General features: G+C 37.2%; 1 protein-coding gene across 10 annotated transcripts in view; it reads left to right on the plus strand.

Moving 5' to 3' along the window:
- The window catches only part of INTS13 (integrator complex subunit 13), a 38,591-nt gene that overhangs the window by 1,407 nt on the left and 19,719 nt on the right, over nucleotides 1–17,465 (plus strand). For 6 of the 10 annotated variants that reach the window (XM_030540855.1, XM_030540865.1, XM_030540821.1 and 3 more), the window contains 7 exons: nucleotides 2,293–2,540; nucleotides 5,732–5,806; nucleotides 9,157–9,359; nucleotides 10,330–10,410; nucleotides 12,293–12,383; nucleotides 14,818–14,946; nucleotides 16,713–16,797. In XM_030540855.1, coding sequence (XP_030396715.1) covers nucleotides 2,293–2,540; nucleotides 5,732–5,806; nucleotides 9,157–9,359; nucleotides 10,330–10,410; nucleotides 12,293–12,383; nucleotides 14,818–14,946; nucleotides 16,713–16,797 — 912 coding nt within the window. The remainder of the gene's footprint in view (nucleotides 1–2,292; nucleotides 2,541–5,731; nucleotides 5,807–9,156; nucleotides 9,360–10,329; nucleotides 10,411–12,292; nucleotides 12,384–14,817; nucleotides 14,947–16,712; nucleotides 16,798–17,465) is intronic. The other 4 variants (XM_030540872.1, XM_030540873.1, XM_030540879.1 and 1 more) reach the window with 1 other exon arrangement.

The raw sequence follows: 17,465 nt of genomic DNA on the forward strand, positions 1-17,465 counted from the left end.
GCTATTGTAAATTGGATAGGGATTTGCTAACTGTTAGTGAGGCTTGGTTTGCTGGAATACAAAAATTTCTGTAAGGTGGGGAATGCATCTGATAACTTTGTTCTATATAACATTGACTTAAAAATATGAACTAGCCATAAGTGCTGAATTCACTAAGTGGTTGCTTGTTTTTCATTGTAAGCATACTGTATTTGAATTCTGCAGGTCAATGCTGCGCATAATGAATAGTGATTATTAAACTGCCATGAAACATCACAGTATGAGTTTTTCTGACTTAGTGTACCTAGAGTTGAAGAAGATTGTAAGAAATAAGTGATTCAGTGGACTGAAGTTATGAAAACATTGTCAGTAGTTAAAACAATGTTTACATTTTATTTTAAGTAGAAAGATTTGTGCTCATTCTAAAAAATGTAGAAAGTGAGTTTCTTTTTGATCTTCAAGCTCAAATATGCTATTGAACAACAACAACAAAATTATAGTGGAAAAACAGAACATTGACAGCATGGATGTTTCTGAAAAATGCCATCTTCAACACTGAGCATTTCACCAAGTCTTTAACATTGGCTTAATTCTGAAGACAAAACTTGAATTCAAGAGTCTGTGAAACCTTTCCATTACTTAACTGGCATGACTTACTCCTAAATACAGAGATCATAGGTTGAGCCCAGAATATGAAGAAGCATGGTTGGTAGAACATAATCTTGAGTTCCTTCTCTTCAGGCACTTAGAAGTTGAACATCTTGATTTCTATCTTAAATCTGTTCGTGACGGAGATTGTGTCACATCCACATGGTGTGAGAACTGTGGTAGTAAAATCACAGGGCACTGTATAGTTGAATTCAGTTTTTAAAAGACCTCCTGTCTGGTCAGCATCGATCAAGAATACTTTTAACTCATTTGGAATGGTTCATAATAGGAGGTTCTGAAAAAAACATATCTGTATGTAAGGACAGATACAAAAGCTTGGAAGTCTTAGATAGTTCATAGTCTGGGGACTAAATTCTTTGGTTTACTTACAGAATAGAAACCTTAGACAATTGTGTTCCTTTTAATTTTTGAAATTTGTTTGGAAGCACAGCTACAATACTGTTTGCATCCACATTCAACCTGGTTACAAATGGTGTCTTAGCTGTATTTAGAAACTGTCCAAAAATCCTGATGCTGACGATGGGGAGACTACAGTAGAGTTTCTGCTAGCAATGTTTTGTTTAAATAGTTCTCCATGTTGAACAGAGAAATAACATTTTGATTCATGACAATTTTGAAAGAACACAGGTAACTTAATCTCTAATTTCAAATAATAAGTTTAAAATAGTTTCAGGTAATAGATTTGTGCCCCCAAGTTTCTATGCCAATTTTTAACTTTGCAGTCGCATTTTCCTTTTCTTTAAAATGCTTTTCTTTCCTGTTGCTGTGTGAAAGATCCATACAGACAAAAGGGAAATCTCTGTCTGCAGAGGTGGAAGAGAAACTGACAGTCTGCACAATGTTGTCAAATGCACAAACTAACAAACTGTAAAAGAAAAGTTTCTTTGCTCTTAAAAACGGCTTGTCTTAAGTACCACCACCCAAGATTACTATAAGTGGTTAGAAAAACAAAAACAAAACGCAAAAAACCATACAGATGAGTGGCTTTTTAAAAGTTGACATAGCTAGCACAAGTTAGCATAATTTCTGGTGTGAAAATAATATACTGAGAAAGCTACATTTGGTTGACTGAATTTGCTTTGCTATGTGTGCTGAGCACTGCGCCTACAAATATGAACTACTTTAGAGAGACAAGGTGGGTAAGATCATATCTTTTATTTGACCAGCTTCTGTTGGTGAAAGAGAGAAGCTTTCAAGGTAGACAGAGCTCTTCTTCAGGTCACTGCAATGAACTACTTTGGCTGCTGAAAAATTGCTTATTGCTCAGTAATTAATTATTTTCAGAAATAATATTCTGAGGTATATTTTTAAATATACATGCAAAAAAACTGACCGTTTTACTAATTTCATTTTTAAACCTTATGTGAGGATGACCTGCAAAAAAAGTAAGTATTACTAGTGGTTAGTTCAGAAGGATTTTCTTTTTAAATACCAACCATATGTAAGGCAAACAAACAATGAAAATATGTATTTATGGTGGAAATATTTGCGCACCTTTAACTAAAATCTTACCAAGAGCAGCTCCCTAATAAAGTTACTATTTGGAGCACAAGTTTAAATAAAATAACACTAAACATCTTCAGAGGCTCAAAGTTCATATAGTGGTCTTTTCTTGTTGCTTTGTAAGTTTTTGTCTCATTTCAGGATTTATTCATTTCAGGAGGAAAATGAAAATTTTCTCTGAGTCCCATAAAACTGTTTTTGTTGTGGATCACTGCCCGTATATGGCAGAATCATGTAGACAACATGTTGAGTTTGACATGTTAGTAAAGAATCGGACTCAAGGAATCATCCCCCTGGCACCCATATCAAAATCACTGTGGACCTGCTCGGTGGAGTCATCTATGGAATACTGTAGAATAATGTATGATATTTTTCCTTTCAAAAAACTGGTAAGTGCTTCTAAAAGTACTGCTTATTGTAGAGATTCTCATTTTAATGGGTGCTCTTTTAAAATTATTTTTGGATGCTGTCAGAAAAGCAGGTGTCTTAGATTAAAAACACTGGAAATTTTAAAAATTGAATTTTTCACCATTTAAGCTGTTGCATTACCCTTTTCACTCAGTTGAACAACGAAAATAGTTTCATTTTAGTTTATGAGCATTTTCGCTTTCTGGTTATCTGCTCTCTCATTGCTTTGGTTGCAAACCCTGTGGGTGAGCTTTTAAATCCGTACCAACTATAATAATATTAATAATTATTATCTGACATACATTTAAACATTAAATCATTTCTTTTGATCTCAGGTTTTATGTAATCTAGATTTTGATGCTACACAGACTTGGGTATAACTTTTGTAAAATTTGATGGGAAAAAAATAAAAAAACATAAAATATTTGATATTACTAGGAAAATGTCATCTTAAAGGAGAAACTCACTTTCCTCTTTTATTTAATCATTTACATAATTAGTCACAGATGTCTCCAAGTAAATATGGAGTGGTACTTCATGGGATAACGGTGAAAGCAAGGCAGAGAAATAGAATAATTGCCCTCATTGACATATCTGACTCTTGCTGAAATGACAGTAAAATGTACTGCCCTCTCAGTCTATTGCTTGTATGCAGGATTTAGTATGGGAGACGGTTTCTGTGGCTTCATGCTTTAGCGCTGCTTTCTGTATTGCTGGTCTTCCACTTTTGGGGGTAGAGGAAAATGCAGTCTTGCTGAGGGATTGATAATATGTTATAATCCATTTATCTTGCTGTAAGAAGTTAGTCTTCATTCAGAGTCTTTGTATTATTTAAAAAGTACATAAAACATAGAATTGGAGCAGGCCTTTTTGTTCTCAAATTCATTTATTTTGTTTTGGAGTTAATCTGATATGTTTTGGACAAAACTAAGGAGTATATAGTGGATCACTTAGTCTGTTTGTTTTTCTTTTGGCATGCATTTGAGACCTTTCCATCCCTTTAAGACCAAACAAGTCACTTCTGTGATTTATGGTTCCTTTTCTTCATTAACTTGGAAATCTGAAATCCTAATGGCACTCCTTGGTGCGTGCTTGACATCACATCCAGCTGCCATAATCCACTGTGCCCAGCATGACTCTTGTTTGCATCTAAGACTAAGACGGGTTTTTTTAGGTGCCTACACTTTGGTACATAAATGAAAGAGAATCACTGTGTTTAATGAGAAAAGGAACTGTGAATTGCAATCAGAGATAACTTACTTGAAAACATTATAAATAGAAAGATGAACTCTTTTTAACATGACACAGGCAATGTGTATTTGTAAGAAAAATAAGTTTAATGTAAGTTATTAGAGAAATTAAAAGTGAAATTTCACAGAGCACAATTTTTTATCGTTTTTGTTTTGTAGAGTAAGCCCTATGCCTTTTAAGTAACACTTCGCAATTATAAGATTTAGTATGCCAGATTTGTCATTGGGCCCATTTGTGACCCTTTTAACTGTTATTGTAATAAGGTTGTTCCATTCCTTTCTGTCATAAATATGTTAAATTCTTTTGTAGCTCTCTGCAGTGCCAGTTTAATGGAGTGGCAGTTCAGCTATTAAGAGTAAATTGTAATTTCTCTAAGGCCCCAATTCAGCAAAGCGTTTAAGCATGTACTCAAATCCCATGATGGAGATTACATGAAGTCAATGGGAATTAAATACATGCTTAAATGCTTTATGAGCCTTCACATACTCATAGATTAGATAACTTTTATCTTCATCTCTCACTAGGGTATTTACCTCAATGATCTCCTTTGATAGCAAATTCTACTCACTGATTAAGTGCCATGTTTAATTAAATAACAGAAAAAATATATCTGTGCTCAGTGATAACTATTGGTAATGAAAATATAACTGAGATACTATGGGAGTTGTTCCATTTTTTTTTCTCCTGTTAGCCTTGCAGTGGTAACAGCAGTGTTAACAGTCAAAATCTGCTCCGTGTTAATACTCTACTAACAGACAAGAGATGAAGTCAGTGTTAATAATGACTTTCTAAAAAGATAATTAAGTGTACATGAACATTTTTTTCTGTGTCATCACTGCACTTCTAAATGCTTGATCTTTGCTTAAAATAAAAAGGAGATATGTTAGTCTGGATTTAGCACAATTGTTATAACTTGTGGTCACAGGTTAGTTTGATTGTAAAAATAACATGAGGTTTGAGTGACCTATAAAGATAATACTCTGGCCTTTTATAGGTGGAGCCCTGCAAATCCGTGGATATGTGCTTTATATTCGTGGACCATTTTTGGTGGCTCGTGGCTTGGATGCAGGGCTCTAGGAATCTCCCCACAGCAGTCAGGGTGATGCTGTAACAGATGGGATGGGGGCAAGGCAGATGTTCAGGCCCCAATGGCAGATGTGGGGTAGAGGAGGTGGAAATGGAGCTCTGACTGCAACACACACTTTTCCAAATGGAGCGGCTGTCATCCAGCCCTCAGGTTCCCACACAGCTCTTTGAATCCTGCAGCAGCGGCCTGCGATATGTGGCAATAGCCCGCTGAATATTCTGGCGTCTGTAGTGCCCGGCTTGCTTAGACTTGCTTAAACTACAACTCCCAGAAGGGAGCACAACCATGTGCTCCTGCACAGTGAGCCAAGTGCCATTTTGAAAGAGGTGTTGTACTTTAAACTAGTGGGTAGCAACAATGGGTGCTGTGAGGAGAGTAGTTGTTGCCTCTGTCTGTCCTGGCCAGGTCTGCATTTGTTAGAGCTGACATGGCTGCGCAGGGATGTCCGAGCCCTCTACTGGGAGGACGGCACCACACACGAGGGCCCAGGATTGTAGCCTCTCTGTCAGGAGTTGGGGAAGGAGGTGCAGCAAGGGCAGAGTGGGAGGCAGGGCAGGAGATCTCTGGGGAGAAGTGGGTGGCGATTGGGGACTTGGCACAGGCCTGTGTCACTGGTACATGGTGACCCTTGGAGCTGCTAGTAGAGCCCCGCTAAGCCTCGGATTTCCACTTCATATCCGCAGATGCAGATATGCGCAGACCATTTTTGCAGATTGAGTGTAGATAAAAATTTTGTATCCATGCAAGTCTCAATTTGTGGGCATGTGACAATTATTGTATAAGAAGAAAGAATACATTACTATGACGTTAAAATTTGCTTTGTAACCTTTTTAGGTGAATTTCATTGTAAGTGATTCTGGGGCTCATATCTTAAATTCCTGGACCCAAGAAGACCAAAACTTGCAGGAGGTATGATTAGGACATGATATCTCTATTTATTTTGTGGGGTTAGTTTAAACTAATTATAGTGAAATAATGTGCTTTCTTAATATATTCAGTAGGCAGCATTTTATCATGGTATGACATACCAATGTTTTAGTTTTTTGTCTTGTATATTTTGTCTGAGAATAATAATTGGAAAGTGTTAAATTGATTCATTTGTTTGAAGGAGAATTCTGGATTTAGCAAGATTGTATGTGTCTCACAGAATAAGGTTGCGTGTGTGTGTGTGCAGTTCACCTAACTTTTCATCTTAAGATAATGGTTTAAATAGAGACAACAACTTTTAGCTTTCTTGTGTCAATTTTAATTTTATTTGTGTATTCTTTCAAATCTAGATGAAACTAGCTCCTCTTTTAGACTCACTTGAATTTTTATTTGGTGTTTCTTTTATTATTCATCCTTTAAAATCACACTCATGTAACTAACAAAGGTAAATAGGCAAGAGCTGTAAAATTCTCTTTATTGCAAAAAGTTCCAAAATAATCTTTTAAAGAGATTCACTAAAACACAGTGGGAATACAGAGGGGAAAAAAGGTAGTAATTTAAAGACAAAATTAAAAGGTACTCCATCACAGGTTTGACTTCTCTGTAGTACCCTCTACAGGGCCAGGGATGGTACTGTAAGCACTCTCTGCATTAGTCTATGGCCTGGTCCACACTACACAGTTAAATCGATTTAAACAGCGTTAAATCGATTTAACTCTGTACCCGTCCACACTACAAGGCACTTTAAATCGATTTTAAGGGCTCTTAAAATCGATTTCTGTACTCCTCCCCAACGAGAGGAGTAACCCTAAAATCGATATTACTATATCGATTTAGGGTTAGTGTGGACGGAAATTGAAGTTATTGGTCTCATTCCTTTAATGTAGCTACCCAGAGTGCACCGCTCCGGAAATCAATGGTAGCCTAGGACCATGGACGCACACCACCGAATTAATGTGCCCTAGTGTGGACGCATAAAATCGATTTTATAATATCGGTTTTATAAAACCAGTTTTAGTAATTTCGATTTTATGCTGTAGTGTAGACGTAGCCTATAACAGTGGTTCTCAACCAGAGGTACATATACCCTTGGGGGTACTTAGAAGTCTTCCAGAGGTATCAACTCATCCAGATATTTGCCTAATTTTACAACAGGGTACATAAAAAGTACTAGGGAAGTGAGTACAAACTAAAATGTCATACAGACAATGACTTGTTTATATGGCTTTATATACTGTACATTGAAATGAAAGTACAATATTTATATTCCAATTGATTTATTTTATCGTTCTATGGTAAAAATGACAATGTAAGCAAATTTTCAGTAATAGTTGCTGTGACACTTTTTTGTATTTTTATGTCTGATTTTGTAAGCAAGTAGTTTTTAAGTGAGGTGAAACTCGAGGTACATAAGACAAATCAGATTCCTGCAAGGGGTACAGTACTCTGGAAAGGTTGAGAACCACTGGTCTATAAGTTGTAGTCACCTCCTTGGAGTAGGGAGGTCTGTGCCATAAGCTCAGGGTCAGTCTCAAAAGAGTTGACAAATTCAAAATTTGTCTATTTTTATTTGTCTGGCCAAGGCAAGCACTTACTTGCAGCACTTGAAAGCAAGGCCCTTACCTGGCCCTGGGGTTCTGAGAGAGCACCAAGTAACTCCTCTTTCCCAGTCTCACCAAGCAGAAGCAGGCAAGCTGCCTTAAACTGGCCTGCTGTCTCCCGATTAGTCAGTGTCTCCCGCTGGTCCTTTTAAGCATCTGGAGGAGTAAGTCTTGTAGGTAGGCCAGTCTGAGAAGGGAGTTGTTGACATCTCCAGCTTTGGGGCAGAGAATGCCTAGTAGACACTATCACATACTCCGTTTGCATTTTGACTGGAGCTGGTTAGAGATTTTCTGATGGAACAGTTTTTCATTGGAAAATAATTTGATAGATCTAGAGAAACATGTTGATTCTGTCAAAATTTGGTTGTAAACATGCAAACCAGGCTGGTTTCCTGCAAGCTTATCCCCTGCCTCCTCTGGGAGGCTGGGGTTCAAAGGACTTCCTGACTTCAAATCCGCCTGTCTAGTGGGCTGCCCTGGAACCAGGGCTTCTAGGTTGCCTGCTGGGCAGGCTACTTCAGAGTGGAGGTCCCAGAGCTTCCAGGGAGCCTGGGACCTAGGGGATCATATTTCATTTTGGAATCGCCAAAATGTTCCCCTTGAGATGAACATTTTGGTTTCCAAAGCAAAATAAAACAAACTCCCAGTTCCATGAAAAATTGAGTTTTTCAATTTTTTGTCCCAGTTTGGGCCAAAAAATTTCCTGTTTCCTGGCCTGCTCTAATTTTAATGTCTGAATTAAACTATCAAAGGTCTAATTTTACCATCAGAAATAGCAAATGATCATAGTCTTGGTAAGAAAGAACTATCAGGAATATCCTTGTCAAGACCTGCATAAAAATCTTAATTCAGATGATCTCTTTTTGGTCGTAATTATATTAGTGGAATAATAAAAATTATGTTTTCAGCCCAAAAGAAGTAGCTTTCAGAAAACTAGAAGTGTGTAATAAAGGAAGATAATGGAAATGGTTTTGCAACTTTAGGAACAAAACAGCCATACTGGGTCTGACCAGTGATCCGTCTAGTTCTGACAGTGGCCGGTGTCTGATGCTTCAGAGGGAATGAACAGAACAGGGCAATTTCAAGTGATCCATCCATGGTTGTCCAGTCCCAGCTTCTGGCAGTTGGAGGCTTAGGGATACTCAGAACATGGGGTTGTGTCTTGGCTAATAGCTAGGGCCTTAACAAATTCATTGTCCATTTTTATAAATTTCATGCTTGTAACATTTTAAAATCTTGAATTTCACAGTGTTGTAACAAAGCATGAATGTGTATTTAAAGACAGCAAAATATAAACATGTAAAGCCCTTAAGTAAGCATTTCTCAACATGGGGATCCCAACCCATGAGGGAAGCGCAAGGCTATCATAGAGGGGATCACAGTACTGCCACTTTTACTTCTGCACTGTTTTTAGAGTTGTGTGGCTGGAAAGTGGTGGCTGCTGGCTGGGGGCCCAGCTCCACAGGAATGCAGAAGTCAGAGTGACAGTGCACCATATCGTGCCACCCTTACTTCTGCGCTGCTGCTGGAGGCGGTCAGTTTAGGGCTAAATATTCAGCCCAGCAAGTTGATTATGGTTCAAAATCCATTGAATATTGCTCTATTTTTTTTTTCCCCCTGACAATGTTAATTTGTATGTAGAATAAATTGTGATTAATGATTTCTAGTAACAGTAACTGTAATAGCGAAGATCATAACTTCACAACAAAACCTTTTTTTCTTTTTAACCAGTTAATGGCAGCTCTAGCAGCTGTTGGACCACCTAATCCTCGTGCGGACCCAGAATGCTGCAGCATTCTGCATGGTTTGGTTGCAGCAGTAGAAACGCTCTGCAAAATCACAGAATACCAGCATGAGGCCCGAACCATACTAATGGAAAATGCAGAACGTGTTGGAAACAGAGGAAGAATAATCTGCATTACAAATGCCAAAAGGTGTTTACAGGATTATACAATTTTTTATTTATTTATATATATATATTGGAAAGTAATGGTTTTATAAGTAGGCTGGATCCTTTGTCTTCTGATTCTTATTTTTTTTTCTTTATGTAGTTCAGTATTTTTATTTTGACATATCCCTTTAATAGTTAGATTTTGGCTACCAGTATTTTACAGACAAGTTCTCTCCTAATGTATTCCACCAGGAAAGGTCAGCTGAGGCACTCTAGATAACAGCTGCTTGTTTTACATAAGTGAGCGTTAATGGTAGAGAGTTTCCAGGAGAGAGCTGGTTAAAGAGTTTTGGTGGGCTAAGAAGTATAGTAGCGTAATGCTGTTGGGATTAATGGTTTATGAAGGGTTAATAATTTTGATACAGAATTAAAGCTTGTCTCCACATGGAGCTATTCAGGCATCAGAGTGTATTAAGCTAAATTGGAAGAAGGTACTCTTATTCATGAATAAGGGAACGGGGAAGGGTGTCTGTACATTACTGAATAGCTAGTGTGCTTGAAATTCACAACATATTTTAATCCAAATTAATTTTCAAATGAGGACAAGTCCTTTGACCTATCCTGTGCTGCCTTGCTCACAGGCAGAGCAGATGCATAAAAAGTTGCAGATTGGGGTTTAGTGTACAAGATTTGAAATTTTGTTCAGTTGTACAAGCATCTAGGAAAAAATATAAGGTTGTGTATATTTAATTAAAAATTATACTTGGACTTTTTTAAATGTTGCAAAACAAAACGTATTTATACTTTTGTTGAAGAATTTTTAAACTGACATTTGCTCTTATTTGTGCTGCATCTACATGCCAAAGCAGTAAGAGCAATATGTTAGTGAAACAAATATAGCCACATAAGTTTTTCAAAATCCTCTTGACCTGTAAAAGTAATAAGCCATTTATTAAAGTATTTGGGTTAATTTTTTCTCTTTTTCTAAGGTAATTTTTTCCCCCTTCTTTTAGTGACAGCCATGTTCGAATGCTTGAAGACTGTGTCCAGGAAACTATTCATGAGCATAACAAGCTTGCAGCTAATTCAGATCAGTGAGTATTCAATCTGCAAGCACAGTTTTTCTTATCTCACATATGCCAACTTTGATGTGCCTTTTATGAAATATTGATCTGTATCAGTGGTGGGTAACTGGCCCACAGGCCGCATGCAGCCCATTAGGGTAATCTGATTACGAGCCGTGAGACACATTGCTGACGTTAACTGTCCGCAGGCACGGCCCCCCACAGCTCCCAGTGGCCATGATTCTCTGTTCTCAGCCAATGGGACCTGTGGGAAGCGGCAGCCAGCATGTCCCTGTGGCCCATTGCTTCCCACACTCCCATTAGCCGGGAAAAGAGAACCACGGCCACTGGGAGATGGGGGGTCATCGCGTCCCGTAATCCAATTACCCTGATGGGCCGCAGGTTGCCTACCACTGATCTATATGATGCTGTTTATTGAGAACATTCAGATGGCCCCTCAAGATAAACTTAACAGAGAGGGGAAACTAGATGAGGAAGATGCTAAAACACAACCCTGTAGTTTGAGGTCTTGAGTTATAGCCATTATGTTTTCCTGTACCATAGCCCTGCACAAGACTGCACTTCTTTGGATTGATATCTCTTAAAGCAGTGAGGTATAAAAGAGAAGAGTGAAGAAGATAATTTAGCCCAGCTGTGGAAAACATCTCTGTAACTAATCATTTATCTGAAGAATATCTGATACTGCTGTTGATTAATGCTTTGAGCAATGCATATTGGTGGCAGCACTGAATTAGTTTTACATGCTGGTTACTTTTAGCCTGCAAAAGCTTCTTTGCTTGGAAATTGCTTTTAGTTTTCAAATAGTTGTTTGTTTGTTTGTTTGTTTTGGCCTGGTATCTCTATTGAAACTTGAGAAACAAAATTACTAGGGGGAAGGAATGTTATGTTAACATAACATATGTTAAATCCCTTTTCCCCATCTTCTGTCTATCTTGTCTATTTAGATTATGAGCTCTTGAGGGCAGGAACTGTTTATTACATTGTACATGAGGCCTTATCCTGGTTGGCTGTAGACATTTTCACAATACAAATAAACGTTGTTAATATAATCCACCCCATTACATCTAACTTTCATTTCACCATTTGCATTTTTACATTTTCATAAATGTTAAAATGGTACTATGGGTCCCAGGAAATAAGGTTTTTATTTAAATGCTATGTAAAGGTGAAAAGATTTTGTGACTAAAACATGTCACAATGGAGGATTGGGTTCTTTTTCCATCAGCCAATGTTTTCTTGTGAAAACTTCAGGCAAGTTGGATAATATCTGTGTGTGGAATTCCAGGAATTGGGAGGTGAGGGTGCTCAGCATCATTCAGGCTATTAATTTCCATTTTTTCTTCTGTACCTAATGGGAATTAATTGATATTTTCAGAACTTTTTTAGGAGCAGATCCTCAGCTGGTATCGATTTTGTTATAGGTTTATTGACTTCTGTGGAGCTATGACAACTTACTTTAGCTGGGGATCTATCTAACCCATTGATACTTAAATGGAAGGTGCTACAGAAGTACAGTGTTGTTTCACACCTCAAAACTCTCAGCTGGAAATCTTACCATATTTTCAATTATAAATTCATAGAATCGTAGGACTGGAACAGGGTCTTCGGAGGTCATCTAGTCCAATCCTCTGCACTCATGGCATCCCTGACAAGCGTTTGTCTAGTCTGCTCTTAAAAATCTCCACTGACGGAGATTTGTATGCTTATAAAATGGAATAAACAAACACCAAGCCCTGACAAAACTTACTCAAAAGCAGAATTTGTCTTTGGTGCTTCTGACTAGTGCAGTGTTCAGGAAATCAAGTTAGTCTTGCATGGAAAAGAGTTGACATGAATTATGTGGCATATAGCTCCATTGCTGACCTACTAAATAGAACATTTGATTTCTAAGCCTCATGCAGATCCAGAAGTGTGAATTGGTCTTAATCCACACGTATCCAGTTGGTGAAGATAGCCTTGTTTCAGATCGCCTTAAAAAAGAGGTAAGGAGCTTAAATTGTTTTAAAAAAAAAAGGGTACTACTGCACTGAATGTCACAAACCAACTTAGGGCAGATCTACACTTAAAACCCTGCATTGTCACAGAGGAATCGCTGTAGTGCTTAATTGAAGACACTCCTACACCAACAGGAGAGAGCTCTCTTGTCGCTTCCTGAGAGGCAATAGCTATGTTGACGGGAGAGCTTTTTCCGTCAACATTGTGCTGTCTTCGCAAGGGTTAAGGTTGGTATAACTGTTGCTCAGGGATGTGGATTTTTCACACCTCTGAGCAACATAGTTATACCTACATAGGTCTGTCGTGTAGTCCTGGCCTTAGGTAGACAAATACATGCGGAAAATTTATCAGTAATGTTTTTTGAGTATCCAATCTCTGGGAAACTATCAGTAAAGGAAGAGGCATCTGTGACAGTTTCTGAAGAAGCTGACATCATAGAAATGTTGTTGACATTTTCAGTGTCTGTTTCTGATAACTATTTTCCCCTCATTTTGCAATTGGCATGCAGTTATGGTATCTCTTGTCAGCCTGCTTGAGTTTTTTTGCTACCTATTGACTTTGCAGTAAAGCTATTCATCTTATAGTTTTTGCAGATTGAGCTGTTTAGTGACCTCTTGAAAGGAAAACAGTTAGTTTTAATTTGTGGGAAGGAGATTATAGTACAATGAAAAAACAAGGCCTACATGAGAGATTTACTTCACTGGGACTTCCTGTATCCATGGAAGAACACTTTGCTGGCCACCAGGAACCTCTTCTTCCCCATACAAATTTCTGTTGCTGCTGAGCTTGATAGCCTACCAGAGCATGAATATTGTTAAATGTTACATATATATTATTCTAACCAACCTGTCAGTACTTTGACTAAGGCCTTGGCTACACTGGCTCTTTACAGCGCTGCAAGCTTCTCATTCAGGGGTGTGAAAAAAACACCCCCCTGAGCACTGCAAGATACAGCGCTGTAAAGTGCCAGTGTAAACAGTGCCACAGCGCTAGGAGCACGGCTCCCAGTGCTGCAAGCTAATCCCCATGGGGAGGTGGAGTACATGCAGTGCTGGGAGAGCTCTCTCCCAGCGCTGGCGCTGCGACCACACTCACACTTCAAAGCGCTGCCGCGGCAGCAGTCCCGCAGCAGCGCTTTGACGTTTTGAGTGTAGCCAAGCCCTAACTGTATTTCACAATATGTTATTTTAAACTTGGCAGATTGACTTGTTTGTGTCTTTCTATTTAAATGTCAGTGGAAAGAATATCTGCTTCCAAAGGGGTGATTTTGCACGTTTGCTTGTGGTGTCTCAGGAGTAGATAAAATCCTATAGTATTTATCCACATACCAATAAAATAAATGTCCTAAAAGAAGAAATTGTATTTTATAAATAATATCGACATGTTGAGTTAAAATCATTCTGTACACTGATATTTTCATTGCTTATTTACAAGTGCATGTTATTGGGCAATCTGTGTATTTATAGTGATTGTAAGTCAAAAACCATGCATGTACCAAGTGGTATGTGCCACTGTGCTCTGCTGTTCTTCAGTCCTGCTCTGTTTTAATTATCATAAGGTGTTGGCTGTAACAGATGTAAAGGAATGAAAATATATTTATTTTAAAGAAAGCTTTCTAGTTTGACTGTGTCCCTTTAAAATGACCAGATGAAAGTGAAACTAATGAGTTAATTGAAAATGTGAAAAAAATCTGCAAATTTATTTTTTAAACTGTCATTCTGAATATTAAATAAATCCAACTCTATATCTCATTCTAGGAGTAAAAATAAATATTATACTTTTCCTGCCACAGAACCTCCAAATGCTTTATAAACTTCACAGAGCCCTTGTATAGAATATTAAATATTTATGCAATGGGCATGAGAAGCAGAGAGTACTCTTACTCCTTCACAATATTCTGAGGTTCCCCTCTATAACACAGTCCTCTGCCCAAGGAAATTTAGACAGGACTTCCTTGCAGCTCATTATATCAGCTCATGACATTTAGCTCTTTATCTCTTCAGAATGTTATATAAGTGTATATGAAACATACACATGAAGTAGATGGATAAAAGACTACTGTCCCCACTTTACAGATTGGGAAAGGGAGACAGACTTATGTCACGCCCTATGACAGATCAGTGGCAGAGCTGAGATTAGGATCTAGGAGTTCTTGGATTCTAATCTCAATGTACTAAGGTGGCCTCTTGTTGGCAGGAAGGGTCACAGTTTAACAACTCTCTGGTGTTCAGCGTGTTTGACGAAGTTATGACGACTAACAGACCCAAAGTGATCTGTATAACATCACTGCACCTAGGATGACTTTTTTCTTCTAAGGAACCATATGTCACAATTTCTGTTGAACATGGTGATGCAAGTCACCAAGCTTAAAATTTTGATGATTGAAAACACTGATGCTGTACATTCTATGTCTTTTTAAAGCTTTCTCCAGTCTTAACCAGTGAAGTACATAGTGTCCGTGCTGGACGGCATCTGGCTACAAAACTGAACGTTTTAGTACAGCAGCACTTCGATCTGGCTTCAACCACAATAACCAATATCCCTATGAAGGTAAGATTGTATCTATAGCTTTATGATAAGTAGCTGAATCACTTATTTTAAATTGTTTTGAAATTTTAATATTTATTTTAATTGAATTTTTACATTGTTTTTCTCTCCATATCATATTTTCTGTTTTTTATTAGCCCACATTCAATGTCTGTGACCAGGTTAGTACATTTTAAGAAGGAAAAAAAGGAAGGATCACAGAACAAAATGCTGTATTGCTATGTCAACAATTCGATTCAGCAATACAAGTGTTATTTCAGTCCACTTCATATTATTTTATATAAATATAATCTTGTTTATTCAAATTACTTTGTCTGTGATTCTTTTGTCTCTTACAATTGTGTTCATTAGATATTCTTGACCTTTGTGCATTTTAGTGGTTTAGTGAGTCTTTTTTCCTCTGTGTCATTTTCATGCCCACCCAACCATAAAGGTGTTTGTAACTAATACTTTCTGACCAAAGGATAAGGGTTTTTCAACTGATGTTGAGCTGCTTAACCAAGAGGGGGAGGGGAAAATTACGTTTGCCTCTAGTAATGGAAGATATTAAACGACTCCCTCCTCCCCTCACCCCAGAAGCTACATACATCCCTACTTCTCATTTATTTTTCTTTTTAATTAATCTTCATTGCCACTGGGAGTACAGTCAATGTAATTAAAAATTCTAATTGGCTTTTAGTAAGTAGGAACACCCCAGCTTCAATTACATTTTACTGTCAGACCAAGAGCACCAATATTGAAAGAAGGGGAAGTTTATTAGCAAAACTAAAGAATGCACAAAAGGAAAAATGTTATTACCCAGTGCTGATTTCTTTAAAATGAATAAATGATAGTAGTGTATGGATTGTGTGTGTTAAATAAAGTAAACTGATACTTCAGTTTGTTTTGACAACTTTCAGCTTTAACATGGATCATAGTGTAAATGTGATATATTTTTTTCTTTTAGTTTCACAAATACCTTGTTTGTAACTTACTGCCCTGTGTGCTGCTGGTATGCCTCTTCCTCCTACCTTTGTCTTTTTTAGGAATAGAGTATGTTGGGTCCCCTGTGTACTATTTACTCAAAATAAATTCCCCAAGATTACTGTTCTGTTTTTGCTAATTTGCTATATATGGTGTTTGCTAATGCAGCTGTTTAAAGATGCTGTGTCCTTCTTTTAACAAACATCCAGTCTTTAACTTCATGCCTGCAGTTAGAACTATTGAATAGCTTCTAGTTCTTAACCACAGGAACATGATAAACTGCTACTGTAAGTGGTTTCATTCGTTAGTTCAGGTTAAAAAGAAATTCTCAGAAGATTTAAAAAAAAAAGGGGACTCTGCCAACAGACTCTAGTAGTTAGAATTACTGAGTGCAGGTTAAGAAATTACAAGTTTCCCAATCTGTTTCTTGTAGCTCTGGGTGTAAGATGCTACTATGTATCTTTCTTATATTACATCTTTAAGCTTTATATAGAGAAGAAGGGGAAAAAACTAGAATTTATGTCAGTGTCCTTTTATCTGTGTGTTAGGCATTGTGCACATTTATCGCATTTATATAAATAGGAATATCATAGATTTAAAGAAAAAGCTGGTTATTGCATCTTTAAATAGATCAGAAAGCAAACAGTTTCTTCAACGTTGCAACCCCTTTTGTCTGATTCACTTGGAATTTTATTTTCTACTGAAAGGTAAAATGTAGAATATCATTCACCATTTATAAAAACAACAAACAATCTTTTTTTTAAAAAAAAAACCAGATTCTTTTTGAATTTTCTTTTTATTTAAAGGAAGAACAACATGCTAACACATCTGCCAATTATGATGTGGAGCTTCTTCATCACAAAGATGCACATGTAGACTTTCTCAAAAGTGGTAAGTAGGGAAAAATGTAAAAAAAGTGGTGGAGTATTCTAAGAATTAAAAATGTCTAGTAGAACACTTATAAAAACTATTTTAAGATCATTCAAAAGCTCAGGATCTGGGCTTTAAATTGGTGCAAACTTTAAGCTTCTTCAGCAAGGACAAGATTTAACTAATTATAGCAGATTTAATTGAAACTTTAATTTTCTTTACAACAATTTGAGATGTAATGTAAAAGGAATTGGTCTTGGAATATTCAATTTAACTGATTATTTTTAAAAAGAGGAGACATAATGAAGGAAAGAATAACACATAAACATCAAACTAGATTAGACATGCATTCAGAATGTGTGTTTGATGGAACCAGATGCATTTCAATTTGTCACTTGGATGTAAGAATGCCGGTTCATGAGTTAAGAGACCAGATGCTTAAACTAAATTCCAGGAGTTTTTGAGCAAGATGATCGTGTAACATTCTTTGATGTTATAAGGAGTATTCTCTATCCAGGTAGCTGCATGTCAGTGTCTAAATAAATATGGCAACCAATTACTTCACTGACAGACACACAGACTTGTTTCCAAAAATTTGAGACAATCAAATGTGCATATGAAAGTTATCATCCTTTTTGATGTGCATCTGGGTATGCTAGATTAAATTTCCTGTAGAATACTGACAACTG

The sequence above is a fragment of the Gopherus evgoodei genome, chromosome 1 (assembly GCF_007399415.2).
Source record: "Gopherus evgoodei ecotype Sinaloan lineage chromosome 1, rGopEvg1_v1.p, whole genome shotgun sequence".
NCBI lineage: Eukaryota > Metazoa > Chordata > Testudines > Testudinidae > Gopherus > Gopherus evgoodei.